A 13463-nucleotide genomic window follows, 5' to 3' on the forward strand; every position below is an offset into this window, starting at 1 on the left:
TGACCTCTGTCCCACTCTCTCTCTCTCTCTCTCTCTCTCCCACTCTCTCTCTTTCACACACACACACATACACACACACACACACACACACACTTCCACATACAGACACACACAGGCACGCACACTTCCACATACACACACACACACACTTCCACACACACACACACACACACACACGGTGGGTTCAGTGCACACGAAACACTCCTGAGCAGGACAATTTCCTGATGATTTGATGCAAATGGTCTTTGTGGTTTCGCAGCATTCAGCCGAGGCACACCTGGTGTTCAGGGACGTGGGGCTGTCCGCGAGGACCACTGAAAATGCTCAAGTCAATTGAGCCCTGATGCTACAGCCAATCTCCTTCCACGGCCCCATGCACACTGCAATTACCAGAGCCCAGCTGTGGGATCCTATCTAGGGGCCTCTTCCCTGACACACCAACGCTCACAGCTTAAACGGTAGGGCAGGACATAGACACACACATATACACACACACACACACACACACACACACACACACACAATAATAACCAATTCACACATATCCCACATATACACATAGGATATGCACAGAGATGCACACATACAAACACAAACATACACACAAAGGAAATGAGCTCTAGAACTACTCCCTCCACCTTGTCCCTATAATTACAGTGACTATATGATCTTAGCTATATATATATCTACAATAAAATAGATGTGCCATATCACACAATGTGGCTATCTATAGGAGGTGATATAACCATGGTCTCAGTGTTAGTGTGTTTGCTCCCGTGTTAGAGTGTGAGTTGTGAACAGTATACACATGGTGAGGGGGTGGAATCCTGCAGAGGCACAGTTGGCAAAGAGGACATGTGTTTGTGTTTGTGTCTGTGTGTGATTGCTTGTGTGTGCGTGTATGTGTGTTTGCTAGCTTCTGCAGGATGCAGTATGATAATGAAGTAGGTCTACCAGTAAGCCAGTGGGTAGCTCATGGTTGGTGTATCTCCCACCTCACCATCTAACGAGGGCAGGGTATGGGTACAGTGTCACAGTTACAGACCTCTTATTAAGTTTGTGTCATGAAAAAACTATACTGAAATAGCACATACTATACTACATACATAAACACACAAAAAATAACGAAATGTACAACATTATATAAATGCGAATAAATAATTCTGTTAGTCTGAGTCTGGCTCTAATTTTCCTGAAATTGCAGACATCTCTACTGTCTTGATCAGACAACATTTCCTTTTAATGGACTCTGATTATTTAGACGTATGCTCTTCTACACTTTGTTATTTTTTCACAGTCGCCCCATCCTTCCTTTAATGACTAACACATGATGATCCCCACTCCCCTTAATCCTTGCGTCCCGTTCCACGTAGCATTCCCATAATGAAAGGAGAGAGAGTGAAAGAGAGAGAGAGAAAGAGAGAGAAATGAAGTAGGAGAGAGAGACAGAGGGAGAGAGAGAAAGAGAGAAAGGGAGACGCACATCTGTGGAACAGCGCTAATTATTGGGAAATATCAGGGAAAACGGGGCTGGAATGGCTAAGTTTCAGATCCTCTTCCAAGCGCCTGTGCCTGCAGTGGTGTTGGTCGTTTCATCTCTGCGTGCTCTGTTGTTTTACTGTGCACTGCCGATGCTGCGGGGCTGATATTTATTAAGCAAACTGTCATGTTTGAAATGGAGCAATATGGCAGCCCCGCGTCTCACCATTAAGCTCTAGCCGTGAAGGTGGCGGGAGCTCTCAAGTTATTTACAAAGGAGGAGAGAAAGATGAGAAAGAAAAGAGCGACTGCTTTCCTTTGTTTTCCCTCTTTGAGAAGAAGAGCAGAGCATATCTTAGGCACAGTGGGACATCTTGTTTTCCTTTCAAAGGTTTCGTTTGATTTGCGCTGTGAAATATGAAAGGCCTTGCATGCTTGCAGTCATCTAGCGCACTAATAACGGTGTAGATACTTGCAAAGAACAACTTCAATGTTGGAGTTCAAACAGAGTGACCTCAAATTACCCACAGACATGAACTTCACATGAGAGAGAATTTGTGGCGTTGTGGTCTTGTGGCATTAAGCCTCCCAACAAGAGACAGACAATCATTTTGCTTCAGTCATGAAGACGACCCTGCATGAGGCTTCAATATGCTGCATCCAGGGTCAACCATAAATCTCCAGATTTGTGGAGTTAGGAGTAGGCAGCATGTCACTGAACAAGGGCCCAGCGCTCTTGGAAGAGGCCATACCACCCACTGGGTGAAACACGCTGCAATGAACACAAACACTCCCCCGTGCACAGGGAATGTTCTTTTAAGTTATTTTCTTTTTTCTTTTTTACACTTAAAAAAGACTTTAAAACATCTTTTAATTTACTGACCGACAGGTGAAACATGCTTTTGGTGTCAGCGCACTTGTTGGACAAGAGGTTCAACAACAGTTCTCTAGGTGAGAGGAGCATTTTATTGAACCTCTTGTCCAACTCGTGCACTGGCACCAAAAGCACGTTACATCAGTCATACTGTTCATGTGCGTACACTTTCATGTTTGTAAACATGAAAATCCTATTCATTAATATAATGACGTTGATGTTTAACTTACTACACACCATAGCAGAGAGAGTAGTAGTGGTTTAATCTAGTCAAACAAAGCTCATCCTGGTGTGATGCAGGATTGTGGCCTCGAGCATGTACTGTAATAGTGAAGAAAGCTGTGAAAATACCGACATTGTTACTGTATCACCTTCCTGCCAGACATGTTGGCAACTCCACTCACCCATGACAAATCTACAAATCTAGGTAAACATAATGGTAAAGGTGCATGAAAGCACAAACATACAGTACACACAGGGGTGCACATTCACTCTCTCTCTCTCTCTCTCTCACACACACACACACACACACATACACACACAAACTTAACCAATCCCATACCCACTCTCATTCATTTTAACCTCAACCTACCCACAATCTTATACACAATTTAAGTATGAAGTGTTTCTGATCGGTGTTTCCTCTTGGCAGGTTTGTTTTTCACCCCCTAGGCCAGTAAAAAACTAGAACCCACGGCATGGGTGGTCATGGGATTGATGCTCATCTGGCTCCATCAGCAGCAGCCTCTTCCTGATAGGCGACAGCCTGACCTTTTTTATTAGCCCTGTTTATAATTAGTCTTTGCTGGATTAGATATGAGAGACTAAGATTATTTTCATATGCTTGTTATCTGATTTTATGAATCCTTTAAAAAGGCAAAACTTGTGAAGTGTTTTTCAGGATAGTGCTCTTGAAAAAGATCTCGTCTACCGCTTTTCCATATAAATTCCTGCATGTTCAGCTGCTGAGTCTGTTTATACTTTCATGGTTAATTAACACACCTTCCTTTCGTTTTTCTGGGAAACTATGACATTCCGCTCCAATGTGCTGTTGCTTGTTGGGAAATGAGCCCGTACGATAGCTTCCTGTCAACAACACACAGAGAACACAAGCCAACGTCTTGGAGCTGGAAGCAAGTCAGCCCCACCTTACCGACCCTTTGATAAAACAGCTATGGCTGATTATTTGAATTTTATGAATCACATCCGCCACCACATGTGCAGGGATGCGATCAGTGACACAGAACATCCCTCACTTAATAAAAGTCCCACGTTTTGATTCTGAGAACATGAAACATATCCCTACTGCTATGTACTTCTGATGTTGAGGAATATATCATTCTGCGAAAACACTCAGCAAGCTGCAGAAAAACAGTTCTGTATTATACAGGGTACACACTGTAATTCAGCTTTATCTCTGCAAACTAACTCATCCAGGCATTTATCTGCATATGGGTGTACCAGAGCTCAATACCATTATCACCCTGTCTGGTGACGATCTCGGGCTACGGCCTGTCACCAGCCTCCCCATGGACCATAGCGACCCACACACACAAACACTTGACCCACTCTCGTAGACAGCGGCTTTAACGGTCAGCTAATAAACGTGGCCAGGCCCTTCTCCATTTCCAGTCTTCATTTCCAAACCATATGGCGTTAATCCCACATGCAGTCCTGCCCCAGCTGCCCAGCCGCTCCCCACATGCAGCAGCAAGCAGCAGCCGCAGCATCAGCGGTGAGCCCCACTGCGCCAGGGAAGGTTAAGCAAACATTGGGCGCATAATTTATGGTCTATGCATAATGCAGCCTTGTAAACCAACGGCATTCTCGTTTAATGAATAACACTGACAGCGCACATCAAATGCCTGCATGCAGGTCATGGGGAGAACTGACAATGCCAAACTTAGGGCAGAATCTGGGGGCATGGGAAAGAGCGAGTCCGTTATTGCTCTGCTGAATCTCACTTGAAAATACCCCTTGGATCCGAGTTCGATAAAAAAAAGCTTTTATAGAGCTAGCAGTCTGGATTGTACAAAACGTAAACCAGGAATCAAGGACAACGACAAAGTAATGTTGAAATACTCATTGAATTTTTTTACAATAATGTCACAATAAAGTCAGATTTTTCCGACCACTGGAGTTGCGTGCTGAGCTCTTGTTACTATCCAATATCCCAGCGGAACGTTTCAACTCTTACCCAATTTGATGACGGACCATTTGTACTCCCTTCATGCCTTTATTTTTACTCATTCCTTTATTTGGGTCGTGTTTTTTTCAGTGGTAAAGCTCGACCTACCTAACCTACCACCGTGTGAGAATGCCTTGTTAAAAATAAGGAGGTCGCTGGAAAAGCTGCGCAGTTTGCAGCGAATAATTTGCTTGGTAATTACGGGACGTGCTAAAAATAGCACCTGTGGCAAGGCTGGATTGACAGTGCCGATGCTGGATTAGGGAGAGCGGGTGGTTAGCATATGGGCCTTGTGGTTGGGTGAGGTCTGTCCAGACTCCCGAGAGAAACCACAGTTGAAGTTCCCGTCGGCACCCATAAGCAAAATGACTACTTTGGAATATGAGGCAGCTTTTGGAAGAGCAGCCATTCTGTTCGGCTTAAACTGAGGTGCCTGGTGTCGCTGGTGTTCTTCACAAAGAGAAGAAACCGCATGTGTCTTGTTACCATGATCTCAAAAACAGGTGATTCAAAAGTTGCAGATACGTGCAAACACTTCAGACGCCAGTGTGGTCAACACTTTATCTTTTTTCTGACCTTAATTTGATTTTGTCTCCCATTCTAAAACCAAACAATTGCTCTGAGAGAGGGCCATAAATCAGGACACAGTGGTCTCATTCATCACCTCCCACTCCCACACTCTTATATCTTCCTTAAGCCACAAATAGCAAACCCAGAGCATGCAATCAGTTAGGGCCCTAAAACTAGATGTTAATCAGTAAAGTTATCATAGGCGTGTAGGTATGAAACATCAAATGATGACCTTTCAATACTATAGTATATTGTTATATATGTTATATATACTTTTCCTCTCTTTTATTGTACATCAACCTGGTTTGGATTCAATTAGGAAGCTTTTTTTGTGACAGGACTATGTGCCAGCCACATGGCTCGTCTGGATGAGATCTCTCCAGGTCCTGGTTGTGTCTTGTAACTACGATCTTGCAACATTGTTAAATCCTCTGCTTTAAATGAAAAGGTGCAGATGCTGCGTTTTCAATGGGAAAAAAGTGTGCGTATGCACAATGTTAATAAATCAGATCTGAGCTGCTGGATTGAAGGGCGTGCAAGAGAGAAGGCATCCAGGGGAATGTGCTGTTAAAAAAACGTACACTGGAATATGCATGAACAATGTCCAGGTAGTTCAATGCAAGGTTATTACTGCTTACCTCATATGTGCCTCAGGCTCCTGTGAGGTTTGTTTGTTTCTTTTTCTCATAAACACGAAGCACCAGCTAATGTCTACACTTTATCACCAGTGCTTTCCCGTCTGTATTCTGGGAAAAGGAAAGATCAAAGACGGTTAAACCCTATATAAATCACAGTTAGATTGCTATTTTCAGCCATTGGCAGACGATTCTGAAATGTTACATTGTCACAAAGAGGGCTGAGCTCTCTGAGATTACATGTTTGTCCACAGTGCATGCAGAGTGGAAGAAGGCCTGGTTTTATTCATGACACTAATTAGCTGCTGTGTCATTCTATTATGCTCTTTGAAAAAGAATACCACACAAAGTAATTTACAGGAAGTCTTTTTGTGTACGACTGAATGGGACAAAGCCATGTATCTGTGACAGAGCACGGCATTGTTTTGTTTGGCACCACAGTGCCAAGTCAAGACTTGAGATTGTTCAGAGAAAGTATAGGACTCCCCTGAAGTAGGGGAGACTCGGAATACAAACAAAAAGGCGGATTTAAAATGTGGGTTCCATCAAGTCAAGTGAGGTACACTATGTGAACCTGTGCGACCAGCCAGATTACTGTTGGTCTGGATTTATCATAAATACACTCCCCGTCAGTCTTGAGAGGCGGACTGCTTTGTTTATGTGGCATGAACGCTGTTCAAGTTCTCTTTTGCTAGAAAAATAGTCTCTCCCTCACCGAGAGCCTCTCTCGTGGAGTCTGGATCACATTTAAGCGGTGTTATTTATGCTCAAGCTGTTATCATGATAAAACATGCCTGGAGCCGGTGTTTTCTCTGCCGAAAGCCAAGGTACCTAAATACGGCTGCGAATGACAGGGAAAGAGCGCGAGGGTACAATCAGGCCGGCCCTGTGGCCGACAGCGCGAGCGTTACTATCCCGCGTGATGACAGGAGCTCACAAGCAGCATTTTTGTTTTGGTAAGAATGCGCTGTTGTCTATCTCCTCGTGTGCCAGTGTGAATAATTGTGTTGTGAATTGTAGCTGTGCCGAATGGTGAAATACTCAATAAGCTTCAATGACATATTTAATCAATAAAAATATTTCAGAGCTAGTCTAACATGTGGTAAAAGTTGTTACACCTGCTAATGTTTCCAGTAAGACTGAAGCCAGGATGACAGTCAGTGTGTTTGTAAATTGCCTGTGCAAGCTGTCTGTGTCTGTCTGTTTTCCTGCAGCACCAAGGATACGCATTGTCAGATTAATAACCCCTGCGTTAAGAACAGCAAAACAATTTTGTTGTCAAATTAGACAAGAATACAAATGAGCTCGGAAATGCTCAGTAATATTTGCAGGTGTGTGTTGTGTTTTTAATGTTTCATGTGACCTCATCAAATGCAAGACTGTCCATTTCAGCACTTGGTTGTTTTCTTTCCCTCAAGAGGGCAGCATTTGTACAAACAGAGTGTCCTCTTGTGAGTGGTACAGAGAAATGACAACCACAATCCTCCAAAATGTTACCCTACTAGACAACCAAAATCTCACCTAGTGAATCAAGTCTGCTCATTCAAGTACCAGTAAATGAAATGGTGATTGATTTCACAAAACTAAAAAAAACAGCAAAAGAGAAAAAGTTGGAGGGAAAACAGTACCACTGAATACTTGTAAGTATTTTAAAAAAACATCTGGAATATGTCACAATTGTATAAAGTCATCAAGTATTATTAAATGCAATGTAGGTCTAAATCTGATTTAAAAAAAAAAAAAAAAACTCAAATCAATAGAGCCACGGGACTGCTGTCAGAGAGGGCTCTCTAAAATTACTCACACCTCTATATGGGAGCGCCCCCCACCCGCCTCCACCTTACCCCAAACCCTCTCCCTGTCAGTTTCTGAATGAATTGGTCAGAGCGGATCCCTCCCACTCTGTGTAAGTTAATTGTCAGGTTTTTTTTCGAAACCTGAAGTATTTAAATGGCGTGAACGCCTCACACATGGGCGGAATTGTTGAAGTTGTCCTACAAAACATCCGATAGTCTCTCCGTTCCGGCGTCGACCGATAAAGCATGCAGGTGTCTCTGGCTATGGGCTACTCCGGTGCGGTGCTGCTGCTGCTACTGCAGGGATGTTGTACCGCTGCACGGGAATGGGGGGCTTTAAAAAACGATGCTACAGAAAGAATACCTGAATACACTGATGAAACGCCGCCGGTGGAGCGTCAAACACAGACAGTCAACAATAATACTATGAATCGTCCAAAAAACTCCGGGCGGATATCGTCTGCTAACCCACCTACTTTTGGTAAGGACTGATATAACCTTTGCCATATACTCTAAAGTTAATGATTTCGTCGCATAACTCATCTTTGAATATTTTGACTAAACTGAGTATTAATTGTTTTCATCACTCTATGAAGCTTTCCTGTCTTAAACATTCTTACTCTTACGGTTCCACGAAATTATTTGATTGTGAGTTGTGTAGCCTACAGTTCTTATTTGTTCAATTGGTAATTTCAGAATGTCCGCCAGTGTTATCTGCAACGTGAATTCTCTTAGATCATGACCTTTAGCTGAGCTCTTGAACGTTTATAACATTAACATGTTTATTTTACCCAAAAGATGATAGATAAATGAAGTCAGTACAGAGCGTGGTGGATGAGCGTTTTTATCACCTAACCACAAAAAATAGACTCCATTTTGAGGTTGTGTAAATATAGTTTAGAGAATGCTTGATCAACGGTCAATGAAAACTATCAAATGTAGTCGAAATCTATTTTGTACAATTTGTACAAATCTTAGCAAACAAAGAGAAAAAAAGAAAAGAGAAATAAAAGTAAACCTGCTTGTGGGTGGCCAGATACCCATCTGTGCTTAGGAAAACCTTTTCCTCTTTTTCTAAGATCACTGGAAATCTGATGGCTGAAGGCAGAGAACTCATCCGCCTTCTACCTCATCCTGAGCATTCGCCTTGCCAATAATAAGCTATTTTCTAAATGAGCCACTTTCTTGCATGATGCCAACACAGTTAAGTCTGCCAGGGCTTCTCAGCACTGGATGTTGATATTATGATGACCATGTTGAAAGCCACAAGTAGTTGTTTTCAAGTGCACTGGACTCAACAGACATGCAAACTGTAAACCTTTCCATCCCCTCGTTTTGCCCTTGCACAAGTAAGACAGCGAAGTTAAGCAAACTGAGGTGGGAACAGTGCCTGTAGAGTAATGTCTGATTTGAATTTGGGAGAGGGCTTGTGTGCCTGTGGTTTTCATCTTCACGCAAGCTCAAGTGATGCACTTAACGGATATCATGTTTTTTAGCTCTTCTTTTGTGGCATTTCCCCTCTTTTATACAATTAGTCAAGGTCTGCCTCTTCCACAACCATTTAATTGCAACAGTCTGTTTGAGAATGGGCTGAAATCTTTTTCTGAGGGGGAATTTCTTCAGGGTATTTCAGAATTGCTGTTTAAATACCGTGCGGCTTTGGAGAATGACTCCCACCTGTGGCCAGTAAAGGTTGTGCTGAATCCGAGCCTGCTTATTTTTGTTTGCTGGCAAATAATTTGGCTTGTTATTTTTCACAGCACCTCTCGCATACACATCCACATGCTAGAGCACGAACAAGTACACAGATTTACATGGCCACACACACACACACACACACACACACACACACACACACACACACATACACACACACACATACACACATTCAGTTTAATCAAGCCAGGCATCTTTAAGTCGCCACCTAGACAAAGTCCACCAAATGTTTTTTTGAGTACTTGTTCTCCAAATGATGATGACAGTGATAACAACCTTTCCAAACAGCTTAGCATGTACAAGCAAACAACTGAACCAGGCTTTCCGCTGAAACTGAATTTGTTTTAAATATCAGCAACATTCCAAGCACTTGAGCTGTGCCCTTCATGTAAATGAAATTACAGCAAACTCATATGGGATTGCTTTCTCTTCTCTGTGTTTGTGCACATCATGTAAATGTTGTGTAAGACCAACCATGCAACAACAACAACATACACTTACACACACTCTCTCACACACACACACACACACACACACACTTTGGTCCATGGCTCAATGGTGACGTTTGAGCTCGGTGGAGCTTGGAGGGGGGTCATGGTAGATACGCTGACCTCTCTCTGGCTCTCCTCCAGATCCTCCCTGCTCTCGCCCTTCTGCTGAGCCTTCATAAAACACAATATCAAATTCTCTGCGAGCGATGGTGGTAGGGGGGAGGGGCAGGGAAAAAAGTAAGTCATCATACACATAAATCCTTTGTTCGGGCGTGCAAAGAAAGCCGCAGAAAGAAAATGGATCCTGGGAGAAGCGTATCGTTTCTTCATCTCACACTTCCCCTGGCCATGTGAAAGAGTGAGGTTAGACACCGTCAGCAGAATAAATTGTATCTAGCACTGGGTGAATTAAAGAAACATTTGGGAAGAGATACGTCTTCATTTACTAGTTGTACTCCCTTTGGCAAATGACACATTTTGGAATCATATCTTTTGTTTGAAAGAAGAGATTTAGAAGGAGCTGAACAATCCAGACTGATTAATCAAACAAACGTGCGGTCAGGTTCTGGAGCAGGATGATTAAGTTGTATTCCTACCTCTCAGACAAAGATGTAAACCATCGGTTGAAGCATTTCCAAAAGACCTCTGGATTATGTCCTATCTACATCCAATCAACTCTTAAATCTTTTAAATCACACATTTTGTTAAATTAAAACCTACTCTTACCGTTAATCACTTAGGATCACTTAGGATTAATTACCCTGTACTACACAGACAAACTTCCCAAGTCAAATATGGAGTTGCTACGGCTGGGCAGAGCGCCACATGATTAAAATCTAATCTGATACACATTTTCTTGTGGTGGATGATTAGAATTCAACATTAACATTTGTTAAACGGAAATTCACTGAGAACATTGTCTTTGATAATCACAGCGCTCTTTCAAGTCGGCCTTTAAAAATATGGAAAACAAATGTTCACAATACAATATGGAACGCTCTTGAAGACGCAGATTGTATGTCTTGGTAATGACATAATCATGATACATCATCCGGCTGTGAGAGTTGTCATCAAGTCCCTTGCCAGTCCTAATCCTCCTTCTCTGTCTGAAATCTTCCCCTTTCTTCCTCTCTGTCTCTCCCTCTTAAACCAGACTGAATCCACGTTTACGAAGTACATGAAAACAACAACATTCTTATGGTAACATTTTGTAACAACATTAATCAAATATGTTCTTGTGTCTTTTTTGTCTTTCCATGTGTCCTTCGCTTTTTCTTTCCCCCATCTGTATCTCTCTACCTCCTCTCTCTTCCCCCTCTCTCTTTCTCTCTCTCCCCTGCTTCGTCCCTGTTCTCTGTCCTCCTTTTTTCCCTCTTCCTTTCCCTGTGCAGCGGCGTCCGAGATGACCTGCAATGAACTGCGATCTACCCGCTTCATCACCGACGGCCTTTGCCGCAGTGCCAAGGCCGTCCGCGAGCTGGTGTGCTCGGGCCAGTGCCGGCCGCCCAACTCCATCGGGGGCAAGTGGTGGCGGAGCAGCGCGTCCGACTACCGCTGCGTGCCCGCCCATGCCCGCACCCAGCGCGTCCAGCTCCACTGCCCCAACGGTCAGACGCGGACCTACAAGATCCGCGCGGTGACCTCCTGCAAGTGCAAGCGCTACACCCGCAACCACAACCAGACGGACGCCAAGGAGCCGGCCTCCGCGGTCCCCAAAACCAGGCGCAACAAGAAGCAGCACACGCGGCAGAATCAGGGGCGAAGCAGGAGCAAAGCGCCCACACCCGCGCTGAGTAGCAACTCGTACTGAGGAGGAGGAGGAGGAGGACGAGGAAGCAGAGGTGTTATGCGAACTGCTACAAGAGAGACATAGTTTGACTAGACCTGAAAGAGAGAGAGACATACATATTCACACCCACACTCATGCATGCTCAAACACTTGCACACACACACACACACACACTCATGCATGCTCAAACACTTGCACATGAGCACAGATATCCACAAACAGACATTTTACATTTTCACTCACCCACTCACTGACAAACACATGCACACACACACACACACACACACACACACACACACACACACACACACACACACACACACAGAACAGAAATGTAACTATTCAAACGCCACTCCTTGTTTTCAAGGAAAGCAGAGATAAGAAGATTTTGTAAGCTGCCTTTTTAAAATGATTATCTTTGGACTGGTATACAAAGCCCCATTCTCATCTGTTTTTTTTTCTTTACTGTACCTGTCACTTTCCAGACACTTCCCTTTGCCCTGCCTGCTACACCTATTGTCTTTGAATAATAAGGGTGACCAAAGAGAAATACTTTGGAACATTATTGGAATGCTCACAAAAGGAGCAATCTACAAATTAGGGACTTTCATGTTTGGAATATAACTGTTCAAGTGAGCTATCCCATTGTTTTTGAGCTACGAGGGGAAATGGGCAAACTTGTATTTAGGCTTTTGCTGTGCATATTTTGTTATACCCAAACCCACAGTAACTTTTGAAAAAGCCTGCAAGTGTAGACATCGGAAAACAACAAATGAGCCGTGACAGACAAAATCTTTTCAACTCAACCCAATCGCTGCCAAAGGTAGTGTCTTAACAAAGGCACAAAAAACAGCCTAGCCAAAGCAAACCAGTGGGGCGCACTCCACCAACCAGAATGCTCCACTACCAGACTGCAGCTCCACTACCACAGGTGAAGCGTGTGTTTATGTAGCTGAACTGAAGTCATCACCACCAGGGAATGGTCCCAGTGGTCGTCTTGGCTGCCTGAGGGTGTTGGACCCTAATGGGCTGCTTCTGCTGACAGATCCGTGAGGCATAGCATTCTTAACCCTGGTCACCGTGGCCGAGCCGTGCGTCCCTCAAGACTCGGCCCGTGGAGAGCTATCCGCTAACGCTAATCCACAACGCTGGAAGGGAGGACTGCGCAATTCCCACCGCCTCCATAACAACCTTACTGGACCTGTCAGGAGGAACCAAAACCGATTACCAGTGAGACAGAGTGGTAACAGTTGTGTCAGCACTCCACCATAGAGGACCTGCAGGGCCTCTAGAGCTGCATTGGGCATTCTAGTGACCTGTCCTAATTACTAAATGGTCCCATTCCTGTGTTTAGCATTTGAGTCATAAAAAGCCATTTCCTCTAGACGTGGCCAGTTCCTGTTTGCGAGAATAGGGGCAAAATTAGGGTCCACATGTGCGCGTGTGGAGGAGTCTGCAGCAATTGCGCTAGTGGTTACCTTGAGGGCAGAGCACTGGAGAAGCTACGCCCCCTGCCCTGACTCAGTGGAACTCATTTGAACTGGCCGGCCCCATCACAATAGCTATCGGATTCTGATAGCCCACATTCAACCCTGTGTGAACTCTCAGCGTGAGGACAGAAATCAGTCTCTTTCCCCTTCACTCTCACTCTCTCTCTCTCTTCCCCACTCTCGCTCATCCACAAAATAGACCACATAGAAATGTAGCCCACAGCCAAAGCTAAATATGAACATCGTGTTGATACAACAGGGTGACACAGGATGCAGACACAAGGGAAGGCATAGAAATGCCAGACAGTGCCAGACAAACTCAGACAGTGTTGTCCTTAACATTACACAACACTCACACACTCACACACACACAACACACAAACACACACACACACACAAACACACACACACACACACATTAAATCACACACATAC

General features: G+C 44.0%; 1 protein-coding gene across 1 annotated transcript; it reads left to right on the forward strand.

Moving 5' to 3' along the window:
• Window positions 1–7709: 7709 nt before the first annotated feature.
• sost (sclerostin) lies at window positions 7710–11860 on the forward strand. Its single transcript, XM_076298382.1, has 2 exons — window positions 7710–8023; window positions 11141–11860. The coding sequence occupies exons 1-2, from the start codon at window positions 7789–7791 to the stop codon at window positions 11557–11559; spliced, it is 654 nt and encodes a 217-aa protein (XP_076154497.1). The 5' UTR covers window positions 7710–7788; the 3' UTR covers window positions 11560–11860.
• The last annotated feature ends 1603 nt before the right edge of the window (window positions 11861–13463 follow it).

Source organism: Alosa pseudoharengus, unplaced genomic scaffold (assembly GCF_046254945.1).
Source record: "Alosa pseudoharengus isolate Yale_2024_CS ecotype anadromous, Long Island Sound unplaced genomic scaffold, YU_APseudo_1.1 YU_APseudo_1.1_scf_21, whole genome shotgun sequence".
In the NCBI taxonomy this organism is placed as follows: domain Eukaryota; kingdom Metazoa; phylum Chordata; class Actinopteri; order Clupeiformes; family Clupeidae; genus Alosa; species Alosa pseudoharengus.

What these genes read in the sequence shown, in the direction of transcription:
- sost (XM_076298382.1), top strand. Translation starts at nt 7,789, where the DNA reads ATGCAGGTGTCTCTGGCTATGGGCTACTCCGGTGCGGTGCTGCTGCTG. An exon ending in TGCTAACCCACCTACTTTTG is followed by an intron (nt 8,024 to 11,140) that starts GTAAGGACTGAT and finishes TTCCCTGTGCAG; the next exon opens with CGGCGTCCGAGATGACCTGC.